A 14018-nucleotide genomic window follows, 5' to 3' on the forward strand; every position below is an offset into this window, starting at 1 on the left:
ATGGTTTTGTTGATAGTATTAATGAGATTTAATAAAGAATAAAAAGTTAAAAAAATAAAAAATCGAAGAGTTGTTTTTTTAAAAAAAAATTAATAATGAAATAAAGAAAAATAAAATAAAATAAAAATTTTTAAAAAAGGAAATTATTTCCCCCCTCCTTTTTTCCTCTCCTCTCCTCTCCCCTCTTTCTTTAGAAAATCTTGTGGTGAACTGTGAATTATAACAAACAATGCCTGTAATGGAGGGCTTGAATTGGGGAAAAGTAATAAAGAGGCAAAAAAAAAAGAAAAGAAAGAAAAGAAAATAAAAAAGAAGGGGGTATGGACCCACAAAAAGCAAATAAGGAAAAATTTTGGGTCAAGAATAAAATGATTTGCTTTTAGTTGTTGGTTGACTAAGAGTTATGATAAGAGGAATAAGAGGGAAACAGAAAAATGGGGGGACAAATTAAAAAATTACTGTTGTCTTCAGTGGAACAAGAACTAGATAAAATGGAGAGCCAGGGATGGGAGCACTGCTATTGAGTTAAAAAGGTGAAGTAAAAACCCCTGAAAATGCCAGAAATATAAGTTTGAGTCCCAGATAAGATAGTTTGTTATTGAGGTTTGAATGAGAGGAGATGTAAAGGAGAAAGGAAGAAACTAATATATAGGGAGAAAAGAAAGAGAGAGAGAGAAAAAAAGAGGGAACCACTAAAAAAAGAAAAAAGAGGAGAGAGAGAGAGAGAGAGTTAAGGGTTTTGGAGTGCAACCCTCATAGAGAGAAAGGAAGAGGAAAGAAAAGATAATGGGAGATGTAACACTTATGGGTAGTGTAGTTCAAGGAGAGGAGAGAGTAAGACCGGCAGAGAGTTAATCGCCAAATTGGAGGAGAAAAAAAATATCAAGAATGAAGATAAGAGAAACAAACAAACAAATATAAAATGGGATAGGTTATAAAGTCTGCCGATTCTTGATTTTGAGAGGTTATCTTCTTGCTTTTTCTTTCTCTCCCTCTTCCTGGTTGGTGACTCTGTACCCTGGGTTCTGCCCCTTTGGCACGCTCAGGTAGAGGTTTGCAGTTGATAAGTCTCTATGGCGATGTCATGTATTGTGCTTTAGTCTCATTGGCAGACGAGGCTCATTAGCATTTATAGGCTCCGACAGTGAGAGAGTCTGTGTTCCTGGAGCCTTTCTCCTAGTCTTTCCTTCCTCAATTAGTAGCCTGATAATCCAGCTATGGGGTTGTTGCTGCCTCTGCCTGGATAGTAAGAGGTTCAAAGAGCTGGCAACTCCCCACTCTATTTTCACTCAGCACAGGGCTCTGGGTAAGGTTCAGTCAGTCAGAGCTGCTAGCATAATCAGGCAGGCTTTCCGCCCACTCAGAGACCTCTGGCTCTGCCACTCTGTCCGGTAACACAGGCGGGCACCCACTCCCGGGGCGCTTGGAGGAAACTCTCGCTCACTATCTGCGTGCGCAGACCAGGATATCTGGCCGGCAGTCTCATGCTCTGAGTGAAACTCCCAACCGCATGGAAAAGTTCCAGCGTTGGAATTGGCTCTCGCTCCGTCCCCGTGCATGGCTTTTGCTAGGCGCTGGGGTAGCTCGAGATTCCGTTTTGGCCCACACAAAGGCCCCTGACTCTGCCCCTCTGTGCGAGAACACGGGCGCGCACTGCCAAGGCCCTCAGAGGAATCTCTCGCTATCTGCGCGCGCATACCAGGATATTAGACCGGCCGCGTTTCCCTCTGAGTGAAACCCCCACCAGCACGGAAAAGTTCCACCGTTGGAATTAGTTCTCGCTCCCTCCTGTGTGCGGCTTTCCAAGGCGCTGAGGCTGCCCAGAGATTCCGCTTTCGGCCCACGCAAAGGCCTCTGACTCTGCCTCTCTGTGGGGTAACACAGGCACCCACTCCCGGGGCTTTGGAAGAAATCTCTCGCCCACTATCTGCGTGCTCCGACCAGGAGATCGGGTAAAATGGCTGCCCCGCTTGTCTTTCTTTGTCTGGGTTTGGAGCGAGTGTTAGCTTTTATTGCCCAGGTTGCCACAGGAACAGTTTTTCCTCTGCTTGGATCTCCGTGCCACAGCCTGGTTCGGCCGTTTGTGCCGCGGCCTGGATCTATTCACCCCCTTTGCCCGCCTCAGTTTCTATATTCACAGATCCCAGAGAAAGCCGCCCTGTTTAGCTTAGTGACGAAGGCGGAGCATTTCTTACTCCCTAATTCCTTTAGGGTTTGGTTATATATTTAGCCAATTTTTCGCTCAACCATACCTTCGGGTGTATTGCGAAACATCTGGAGGCTCCAAGGATAGGTTTTTCTGTTTCTGGTTGAAGATCTTGTTGAGTTTTGGGGGAGATTTATCGGTATCGCTTCCTACCCCGCCATTACTCTGACGTCATCTCCCCTCCTCCTGTTTCTTCACAAACTTTTCTTGGTGTAAAAACCCCTCCTCCAGCACACATCAGCATAACAAAGCTCCTTCCCAAGCAAGAAGGTAATTAGCAGTTTCACCTGGGCAGCGCCATTTTTAACAAAGCATAAAAATCACATTTTACAAACTTATTTGCCCAACATTCCATAATTCAATTCAATTCTATACCATTGAGCTATGTTTGCAAATGAGACAATCAATTTTTAATCATGTTGTCAGTCTACTGTGAGCCTATTTAGTATTTATTATCTCATTTTATCTGTTTGGGAATCCGGGTCTTAAATATAACCCATGTTCTTTCAGATTCGAGGTTCTTTCAGACCCTCAAATTAGGGGTCTTGTTTTATGCAGACATTTTTAGCGTTCTTGGATTGACTGGAACCTTGTGCAGCGTCCATGGATACCTCGTATGCTAGCCTTTGGCATTTCTATGGCACCAGTTTAGAGCCATAACATGGTTGTTCATATAGTGCTGTACTGGCAAACTGCTTTTTGTGCAAGAGATTGTTGTGTAAATAATACTTGGTTTTCTGTCTTTAAATTCCACTTCTAGAATTACCTCTTCCAGTTGATAGCGAGCATTCTTAAAAAAATAAATGATAATTAAGATAACACTCAGTATAAGTGCTTACTTACTATGGGCCAGACACTGGTTTTCTTGGGGGGGGGGGGCTGTTTTTGGGGGTTTTAAAATTTTTTATTTATTGATTTTAACCAGAGAGGAGAGAGGGAGAAAAAGAGACAGACAGAAGCATCAATCTGCTCCTGTATGTTCCCTGACCGGGGATCTAACTGGCAACCTCTGCACTTTAGGCTGATGTTCCAACCAACAGAGCTATCTGGCCAGGACCAGACACTGTTTTATGTACTTTTTCAAAGCATTTAATCCTCACAACAATTCAATAAATAATTATCCACATTTTACATTTAGGGAAGCTGAACCCAAAGTCCCACAACTAGTAAGTGGCAGAGCTGAGATTTGAACCAATATTATCCTGTTCTAACACTATGTTCTAAACACCATGCTTATTTATAATTACTGTATTATACTGCTTCTCATACTGTTTTACTACCGCACAAGACACTTATATGGAGCCCAAGTTGACAATACGAGAGAGATTGGATTCATAGAGCACATCTCGTCTTTAAATGTTCTCTTTTCAGTACTTCTTAATCATTTTAGTCAATTTGTGGTTATTTTTCTTTTAGTCAGCAACCTGACAAAACTAATAAACTTGACTTTCCTAGGGTTTTATTTGCTTTGTGGCAGGAGTACGTTTACCAGAGTTCACCACCTTTTCTGTTTTGCTCCTCACAACAGAAATGCTGCAATCTCTTGCCCAGCGCCCAGCTCCAGCAAACACCAATCGGGAGCGGCGGCCGCGCTACCAGCACCCAAAGGGAGCACCTAATGCGGATCTAATCTTTAAGACTGGTGGGAGGTAGGACATCTCTCCTTTCTTCCTTAACTCTTTGGTTTTCATGATGTCCATGTGTAGCTGTCAGTTACATGAAATGATAATGGCCTGATCATTAGCAAGATAGAAAGTCTTTGTTTTGGAGGTATTTGAGAAAAGAAAACATATTTATAAAATAGTTACAGGTTTGTTTGTTTTTTGTCTTGATTTCAGTCACACTTGATTGTGGCTTTCACTGTCTCTAACTGGACTTCTGGTGTTTTAAGGTGTGTTTTTTTGTTTGTTTGTTTTTGTTTTTTTTTTTGCATTTAGAGAGAAAACTTTATAGATTAGTTTGAGAGAAATCACAAGTTTTGTGTTAGTATCTCTTTGGTCAGTGTTAAGTCATATTAATGTTTACAGAAATTTAAATCTTGTTTGCTAGACTTACAAGTGTGGAGGTTGAGTTTGTTTTTGAGATATTTCGTTTGTTTTTTTGTTTTTTAAATTATGAAATGTCCTGCGGGGATTTATGCCAGTTCTATTTGGAACTTGAGTTTCTTTCTTTTTTTTTTTGTTTTTTTTTTGTTTTTTTCTGAAGCTGGAAACAGGGAGAGATAGACAGACTCCCGCATGCGCCCAACCGGGATCCACCCGGAACTCCCACCAGGGGGTGACGCTCTGCCCCTCCGGGCGTAGCTCTGTCGCAACCAGAGCCACTCTAGCGCCTGGGGCAGAGGCCAAGGAGCCATCCCCAGGGCCCGGGCCATCTTTGCTCCAATGGAGCCTCGGCTGCGGGAGGGGAAGAGAGAGACAGAGAGGAAGGAGAGGGGGAGGGGTGGAGAAGCAGATGGGCGCTTCTCCTGTGTGCCCTGGCCGGGAATCGAACCCGGGACTTATGCACGCCAGGCCGACGCTCTATCACTGAGCCAACCGGCCAGGGCCTGGAACTTGAGTTTCTTAATGTGAAATAATTAAAATTCTATAAAGAGTTTCATGTAAATCATGTTCCCTAATAGGGTCTCATTCATCTGTTTTTAAACAATAAATTATTCAAAGTGTTTCTGGGACCTGATCTAAAGACCTATACTATCAATTCAGTTTTCTGTCTTATGGTTGGGTTATGGGGAAGTGACATTGGCTTTGCTGCTCTCACTGATCTTCCTCCAGGTACTAGTGTTTAGGTTGAGGATATACAGTAGTCCTAAGATGTCACCTTGTCCTTGTGAACAGGTGTAGAAAGGAGTGTGCTGGGAGTAGAAGCAAAAGTAATTCATTATGAAGAGGGTACATTAGGGAAAATGCAGGTGTTGTTAGAGCCTATGTCTTTTACTAACAAAATATATTTGTGTGATCCTGATAATGGTTTTCTTTGAACTATATGCTCAGAAAACTCAAATCAAATTAAAATTGTAAAAATTGGTTTGTCGTGACTGTATAATGATTTGTATTTTAACATCTGTTGAGTGTAATGTTTTTAGAAATCCAAGTTAGAAATGTTAGGAAGGAAAGAAGGGGGAGCGAGGGAGGTAGGGAAGGTGGGATGGAGGAGGGAAGAAGGAAAGGAAAAGAAAGAAATGTTATACAAACCCATCTAATTAGGCATAATGCGATATTAAGTTATATTTAATCATCTAAACTTTATTAAAGTTCTTTAATAAAACCTTTTATTGCTGCCAAATGTAGAAGCAGCTAGTTAGGTTAACAGGCCATTAAAATGTTAATTTCCTGCTTTTATATTTTTTAGAGTAGTTTTAAATATATACCATCGTGTTCTTCATAATACCTATTTCCTTTTTTCTTTCTTTTTATTTTTTTGGTCTTGTGATTGGAGGACAGAACTGTTAAAATATTTTTATTTGATGTTTTCCATCAACCTCACCTGTCTTTACTGCAGCCCAGCCTCTCAGAACAGTATTATTTCTATTAATGTCTTAATTCCTTGTCTAGTCAGATATTTTAAGTGTAGCATCTTTTCCTAATTTCTAAATGATTAGTTGACTTGATAGCATCAGTAACTATGATATTTGAGACCTAACTGATATCTGCAGTAGAATTTGCTCCTCTCTGCTTATATACATCCAGCACCGACCTCGGGTTCAGTCCTGCGGTGTGAATAATTGAAAAGTAGGGGGAAAAAAGCCAGTTTTAATCTTCAATCTTGTAGTCCAGTGGGAATACCAAGTGCAGATAATTTGAAAGAGCTAATTCTGCCCTATTCATATATTTCTTTTAAAAATCATTGGTTGATAGTCTGTTAGGTACCAAGCATCTCTTAGGCAGTAGGGAACAGAAATATGGGAAAAGAGATGTGTAAATTTACATGCTATAATGGATGTGTGTGTGTGTGTGTGTATATATATATGTGTGTGTACACACACACACACACACACACACACACACACACACACACGGTTTTCAGTCATTTCTCAAAATCCATTGTTAATGTTTGTTTCTCTTTCCTCCCTCCAGCCCCTCTTTCTCCCCTGGTTGGCATACTTGAAAGAATTGGATACATTTTTTCTTTCTCACTGCTCACTGTGTGACCAGCTGTGGCCTACTGCCTCATCGGCCATTTCACTGAAACTGCCTTCCTGAGCCACCAGGCTGCCTCCTGGTGCTTTCTCAGGGGTCCCTAGGGCTGTCAGAGCACTGAGCATGTGGGCCCTCCTTTTCCTTTTGTACACTCCTCCTCTGACAGCACTGCTCTCTTCTGGTCTTTTTCCTCCCTTAGTTCTCCTACCCCTGTCTCCTTCCTGGACTTGTCTCTTCCTAGAGATGCTGATGTCTTTAGTTTCTGATTATATATCCAACTATCTTCTAAGCAGCCACCTATACATCTCAAAGGAACGTAAACCTCAGCATGTCCCTCACCCCCAAGCCACTCTCCTCCCCTGTTGTCCTGGTTCGGTGAATGGAAACACTGTATACTGAGTTGTCCAGACTAGAAATGAAGGTTTTTAGTTTAGATTTCTCTCTCCCTCAATTTCCACATGTAGTTAATTAACAATTCTCTTCTCTGATACACTGCTGTATGGCTCTCCCACTTCCCCATTTCATTCCACCTTTATTGTGAGATCCTAGGTCCGGCTACAATCTCTTCTCATTGCATTACCACCAAGCAGCCTCCAGTTTCATCCTGTTTCATTCTCTCTGCTTACCCAGTGTTCTTTCTAAAATGAAATCTGCTGTCTGATTATGTGAGCTCTTCAGTGGATCCTCATGACTTGTAGCATCAAATCTAAACTCTTCAACTTGGTTAACATGTTGAAGGTTTACTTACCTTACTGGCTTTATCTCTTGCTCTATTTTTCCCTACTCCCAACCAAGCTGGCCTTTTAGTTCTTTCTACTGTCTTTTTGCCACCCTCTGTTTGGAACCCTCTTGTGCTTTTTCCCAAGATAACTCCTACTCCTCTAGCAGGTCTGACCTTGGTGTTATAAAGTCTGACTGTTATATAGATCAGTGTATATTTGCTGCCCCAGCTCACGTCTTTCTACAGATGCTGGTAATCTCCTGCTAGCTTGTCTTTGTTCCCATGATATTGATGAATGGGGATAGAGGCAAAGCCATTATAGTTTCTCCATAGCTCTCAGGGCCTGGCACATAGTAGATGCTCAGTAAATATTTGCTGAAAATACAAAGGTCCTTTTACAAATCTGTGTGTAGTCATTTACTAAACTTTTTTCATGTTTTCTGCTCCCTAGCTCTTCTCCCTCTTGTCTTCTGACTTTGTGAGAATCCCAACTCTTATGCTACCCTTTCTCCCTGTTTTGAATCTCTTCTTGGTCCTGGACAGTGTAGAGCATCAGCCCAGCATATGTATGTCCTGGGTTTGACTTCCCTCTCCCCCTTCTCTCCCTCTTTCACTTTTGCAGTCAGTGGTTCAGTTGGTTTAAGCATAGGCCCAGGCCCTGAGGATGGCCCTGTGGTCCAAGCATGACAGCCTCAGATGTTAAAAATAGCTTGGTACTCGAATATCAGCCCAGATGGGATTGTTGAATGGATCCCAGTCAGAGCAAATGCGGGAGTCTGCCTCAGTGTCTCCCCTTCTCTCACCATAGATAGATAGATAGATCTCTTCTTGAAATCATAACTCAAAAAAAAAAAAATTCTAACATGTCCATCACTCTTGAAAATGGCCCCCTACAAGCTATTTTGATTTTTTCAAAGCCAGTGCTATTACAGTGGATAGCAGTGCAGAAGGAACAAGTAGACATGTAAATGTGAGTTTTTAAGCCTGTAGGGCACCAAATTTTTTTTTGTCACTTTTTAAACTTGTTTTTAAGTGAATAAATGTAGTCATTTGAAAGAATGTAACTGATTGGGTGGAGTCTCCTGGTGGTTTGGCTCCTCTTTATTTTCTTCTATTTTTAACCTGGGCCAGACTTAGTAGAAAGATGTGTATGTAGAGCAGTGGTTTGCTAGATTATCTTCAGGAGAACATGCTAATTGAGGAATTCCTCTACAAAAGAGCAAAAATAAAATTCTGTGAATGAGGTCTCAAAACTATTTTCAATTTGACTCCTAACTTGGCTAGTGCTTTAAAAAAAAAGTTAATATTGTTGAAGTTATTTGGCAGATAAAAGGAAATTTACTTGGAAACTGGTTATCAAAGATGTTTAATGTTTTCCTTACCTGTGGATTTTGATAAGGCTCCTAGGAATTACATTTTTTTCATTTTCTAATTAGAATTGAAGTAGGGCGATAAGTTAAAATTTTAGCCCTTCTCACGGGCAGTAATGCTGTAACAAAGTATAATTATTTGCTTGTAATGAGTTAAAATAGCAATAGTTCTCTATAAGTAAACAATTATCCAGGTATCCTATAGTGCAGAACAGGGTTGTTTTATACTTTGCTAGTGTTGAAAAAACTTCAACTTTGCATTTTTGGTAAGTGGTTAGTACTACAAGTATTTGCTGCAGATTCACTTGGATTACATATGTGCTCCTCAAACTTTAAAATACATATTTTAGTCATCTTGACTTTTATTAAACTGCTGGTTCTGACTGGTTTCTGACAAGCTCCCTGGTGATGTTGAAGCTGCTAGAGCGTGGACCACACACTGAGTAGCAAGGGGCTATATATTTTTTTTTTGTATTTTTCTGAAGCTAGAAACGGGGAGAGACAGTCAGACAAACTCCCGCATGCGCCCGACTGGGATCCACCCGGCACGCCCACCAGGGGCGAGGCTCTGCCCACCAGGGGGCGATGCTCTGCCCCTCCGGGGCGTCGCTCTGCGGCAACCAGAGCCACTCTAGCGCCTGGGGCAGAGGCCAAGGAGCCATCCCCAGCGCCCGGGCCATCTTTGCTCCAATGGAGCCTTGGCTGTGAGAGGAGAAGAGAGAGACAGAGAGGAAGGAGGGGGGGGGGTGGAGAAGCAAATGGGCGCTTCTCCTATGTGCCCTGGCCGGGAATCGAACCCGGGTCCCCCGCACGCCAGGCCGATGCTGTACCGCTGAGCCAACCAGCCAGGGCCAAGGGGCTATATTCTGTCAGACATTTTATAACCCATCTTAAAGGAGTGTGTGCATTTCTTTTTATTAGCAATTTTCTTTATGTCCTTATTTTTAGGTTAAATAAGTAATAGTTTTGTTCTAAAATAGAGTTCCTTTAGAATAGCAGTTAAAGAGTGTAAATTATAAGCACTTTGGGGCTGTTAGATTTTTAAATCTCTCAGAACCATTGCTTATAAATCAATCAAGTAACCATCCTACACTATAACTAGTGATGTATGTCTTACTTACCAAAGACTATGAACATTTTTTTCCTATCATTCATTGCATTTATTTAAATAATTCTATTTTAGACTGTTGCTTTCTCTTGACTTCAGGAGACTTATCTTCTCTTTCTCTCAGGGAATACTCAGGTTAATTGACCTTTTCCATTTAGTTCAGTCTGTACGAATTATGGCTGTATCCAGCTGAATATATACCTTTTCATATTTGCATTTTCTTTGAAAGTTTCTTGCTAATATACTTGCCTTGAGAAAAACAAACTGTTCGTTTGCTAGAACTGCCATAAGAAAGTACCACACACTGAGTGACTTGAACAACAAAACTATTTCCCTCACAGTTCTGGAAGCCAGAAATCCAAGGTGAAGGTATCTGCACAGTGGGTACCACTGAGGGGCTGTAAGGGAGAGTTTGTTCCATGCCTGTCTCCTAGCTTCTGGCACTTACCAGCAGTCTTTGGCATCGCTTGGCTTCTGCATCACCTAATCTTTGCCTTCATCTTCATGAGGCATTCTGTGTTTGTGTGTTTGTGTCTATTTCCAAATCTCCCCTTGTTCTAAGGACACGATTATACTGGAATAGGGGTCCATCCTACACTGGTATGGCCTCATCTGCAGTGACTCTATTTCTAAAGAAGATCATATATTGAGGTACTAGGAGTTAGACTTCAACATTTTGAGTACATACAATTCAACTATAACACAAATCATGAATTTTCAGCATCTTAGAAAGAAGTTGTAGGAAAGATACCCAGATCATTGTCCAAATTGCTCTTTTAGTGCCCCTTTGCAGGCTTCTATTGTCCTAGTGCAGCAGGAGTTTGTGTGCTCTTTAAAAAGCACTGATTAGTCTGGAGATGTCCCTAAACAGTGGCTGGTGGTATTTATGAGTTCTTTTCTTGCCAGAGGTTTGTCCTCAGTACTAGTTCTTTAATGTTGCCCTGTTTGTGCCTCTAGGAGACGTTGATCCAGCAGCACGTGTCATTTCATTAGGTCCTGTATCTGATGTTGTGGATAGTGGAGTCCTCCAGCAATTGAATGAGAGCAGTGGACACATCTCAGCATGTCGGTCTAGAGAGTTGCGAATCTGAACCTGGGACAGGCTGGGGCCATGAGGCGGAAACAGCAGCCTCTGCCAACACCGGAACAAGCCGCTTCCAGATAAGGCATCAACAGCCTTTTGTAATGGAAACCACGTGAGGGTTAATCTTCTCTTGAGAATGGCAGTCAAGAAATGAGATGGCTAACTTGACTACTGAGCAGTTACACCCAGAAGAGCATCAACGAGATGACTGAGCCGGAGAAGAAATGGTTGTAATGGTAATGGTATGGGGGAAATGAACTTGAGTTTTAAACTTGGTTTGAGTTACAGTGTCTCTGAATTGAACATCCCATGTTGGAAGAAGATACATTTGGGGGCTCCAGGACTACAGTAGAAAAGTATAGCACAAGCAGTAAAATCTTCTAGTAAAAACTTACATGCAGGACAACAAAATGAGTAAAAGATATCCAAATACCAGATAATCCACCAGGAAGGCTTTTGTTTAGGCATTTGTTTCAAGAGGAGCAAGGGATGAGGGAGAAAAATCGGTTTTATCCACCAGAGCCAGTGGTATAAATTACCTATTAGGGTAAAAGAAAAATGTGAAAGACTGTTAGTATAACAGCATGGATTCAGATGGCTTAGGGAAGTCACACCAACCTGAGAGGAGGGATACTGAGCCCATTGTAAGTATCATTGAAAACAAACAACGTGCCAGTCAGCATGTCACAAAGTGAATGAAGGACAACAAGCAGTGGATCAGAAGATTTTGTTGACCTTCATGGGTTTACAGCCTCTGTCTCTAAACAAAGTATGGAAACAGGAAACAGAGTTTTTATTTTGCTTTTGTTTTTGTTTTGTTTTGTTTTGTTCCTCCCTCCCCACTTCCCCACCCCTACTAAATAGAAATGAGGGTTCTTAGTCTGTTTCTGGCAGTCTGTTAATTTATTAGGATAGTTGTCTTTCGTTTGCTTTTCAATAGGCTTAGTAAATTTAGTTAAAGAGCACATCTGTATGCTACAACTTGATTACATCTTTTTTCTAGCTATTTTGCATTTTTTTTTCTTTTACCATGTTTCAGTTTCTGCATGTAGAATTAAATAAAAACCAAACTTGTAAAGTTGTAACATTTCACATGGAAATGCTGCCCTATCTTCACCAGCTTCAGAAATCTGACCTTTGCCAATGCTGCAATAAAGTGTTGTAATTTAGATCTGCTCTGGTTGCGTTTTATTTGGTTTGGGTTTTGGAAACCTATTAACTGGATAAATCAGTGTCTTTCAAGGTTATTCTTCGTCCTTTATAAAGTAGTCTCAGAGATGATTTCTTCAGCATGTCACTAGTAATGTTGCTCTCACTTCAGCATTGTGTGTTTGCATTGCTCTCTTGGTGCCTGACTCGTTCGCTTACCTTTGGGTCCATACAAAAAGTAGCCTGTGGAGTCCAGTGGAGTAAATAAGCTTAAGCTAGTTTAGATGGAAATTATTGGCATTGCATGATCTAACGTGTGTTCATGATTTTACGTGTGTGCAACAGGGGTGATAAAAGCCTCTGTAAGGCAGGCGACTCAGAAACGAATTGCAAGAACCATTGCCTTCCCTTTCTAGGTGTTCATTTCAAGGCTGACTTACACAATCCAAAGGAATGCCTGTAATCACTGTTGCTAAAATATCTAAAATTCAGTAAGAGTCATTAGAATTCAAAAAGAAATAGAATTTTTTAACCAAAAGAAAGTTTCAAAAGTCCTTAATTCTGTTAATGCTATTTTCCAACCCTCTTCACTGGTCATATTGCTGGTGTTAAGCCAGGAATGATTATACTGTATATCATGCACAGGGCAGACACTATTTGAAAGTCAGCTGTAATTCATCTTCATTCACCTTTCATAAGTTGTCTAGAAAGAAAAAGGTCACTAAACAGGTATAATGTATTTGAAGAATCATAAAGTAGGTCAAATAAGTTGGCACTTTATTCAGTTAGACTATTCTAGCAAAGATAGATTAGTGGTGACCAAAAGACTAGTAACATGTAAGGTAGATTCTGTGACAGCCACCAATAAGCTTGCCGTATCATTTTTTTAAAAGGAGTTGGGGGGGGTAGACCTGATTTTTGGAAAATACTGTTATTCTCATAATCTTGTCAGTCTTTTCAACTTCTCCTTCACCCTGGTGATCTACGAAAGGAAGATGTTAACAAATCAGATGTTAGCTGTCAGACTTTGCCTTTTAATCCTTTGATCCCTCTGTGGGAACTAATAAGCTGAAGAGGCCTCTGGGAACCTAAGAGTCTGTCCAGGGGAGAGCTGCCCAGGCTCTTGAGTACTCTTAGTCTCCGTACAGTCATTACAGACTTGACCCATGGAAAACCCAGTGGTCAGACAGAAGAAAGGATACAGATAGCACACAGTAGCTAGATGAGCTAAACAAGAAGCAAGACTAGAAAAATAAACACGTAAGCAAGACTCAGAAACACAAAAGAGCAGAGAGCATGGCCCAGACCCCTGGGAACTGTGATCCTGGAATGTCTGGAATGTTAGCATGGGAAGAAACAGTTTGCAGATGGGGGATCATCAGAGGTATGGGGGCTTAACTCTTTTCAGTGTTGTGAGATCAGTCATTGGTGGTGTTAGTTTTTTGTGATTAGCAGAAATAACTTCATTAAAGGAAGTAAATAGACTAGAATAGTGAGGCCAACAGCAAAGAAAGGTAGGCTTCAGATTTCTTAATAGCTACAGCCATATCACATCATACTCCTGGAAAACTTGAGGGTATGCTTTTTGTTTCTGTTTTTAGATTATACTGATTTTACAGAGGGTTAGGGGGACAAGAAGTATCAACTCATAGTTGCTTTGCTTTAGTTGTTCATTGATTGCTTCTCATATATGCCTTGATAGGGCAAGCCCAGAGTCTTGAACCAGCAACCTTAGCATTCCAGCTCTATGCTCTATTCGCTGTGCTACCACAGGTCAGGAACCATTATGGTTTTTTAAAAACAACAAAATATTTCTTATAAAAGGCAGAAAAGAACCAAACCAGTGGTGGTGCAGTGGATTGAATGTCAGCCTGGGATGCTCAGCATCCTAGTTTGAAACTCCGAGGTCGCCTGCCAAAGTGTGTGCTCGCCAGCTTGAGCGCAGGGTTGCTGGCTTGAGCGTGGGATCACTGACATGAACCCAAGGTCACTGGTTTGAGCCCAAGGTCGCTTACTTGTTAAAGCACTTATGAGATCAATAAACAACTAAAGTGAAGCATGATGCTTCTCTCTCTCTCTCTCTCTCTCTCTCTCTCTAACCCTTCCATATCTCTCAAAGGGGGGGGCAGAAATATATCTCAGGTATCCTACTAAAATGGCTTCAAAGTTTTGTGTTTTTTTTTTATACTCAGGGTTAAATTTCCAACTATCCAGAAGCCAATGTTACTTAGTTGCGAACGA

At 41.2% G+C, this 14018-nt stretch overlaps 1 protein-coding gene across 4 annotated transcripts in view; it reads left to right on the forward strand.

Moving 5' to 3' along the window:
- The window catches only part of UPF2 (UPF2 regulator of nonsense mediated mRNA decay), a 141311-nt gene extending 129514 nt beyond the window's left edge, over positions 1-11797 (forward strand). For 3 of the 4 annotated variants that reach the window (XM_066279355.1, XM_066279351.1, XM_066279352.1), the window contains exons 21-22: positions 3735-3855; positions 10502-11797. In XM_066279355.1, coding sequence (XP_066135452.1) covers positions 3735-3855; positions 10502-10511 — 131 coding nt within the window. In that variant the 3' untranslated portion in view covers positions 10512-11797. Of the gene's footprint in view, positions 1-3734; positions 3860-10501 lie in introns of those variants that run through there. The other variant, XM_066279354.1, reaches the window with a different exon arrangement.
- The last annotated feature ends 2221 nt before the right edge of the window (positions 11798-14018 follow it).

This window comes from Saccopteryx bilineata, chromosome 5, assembly GCF_036850765.1.
Source record: "Saccopteryx bilineata isolate mSacBil1 chromosome 5, mSacBil1_pri_phased_curated, whole genome shotgun sequence".
Classification (NCBI taxonomy): Eukaryota; Metazoa; Chordata; class Mammalia; order Chiroptera; family Emballonuridae; genus Saccopteryx; species Saccopteryx bilineata.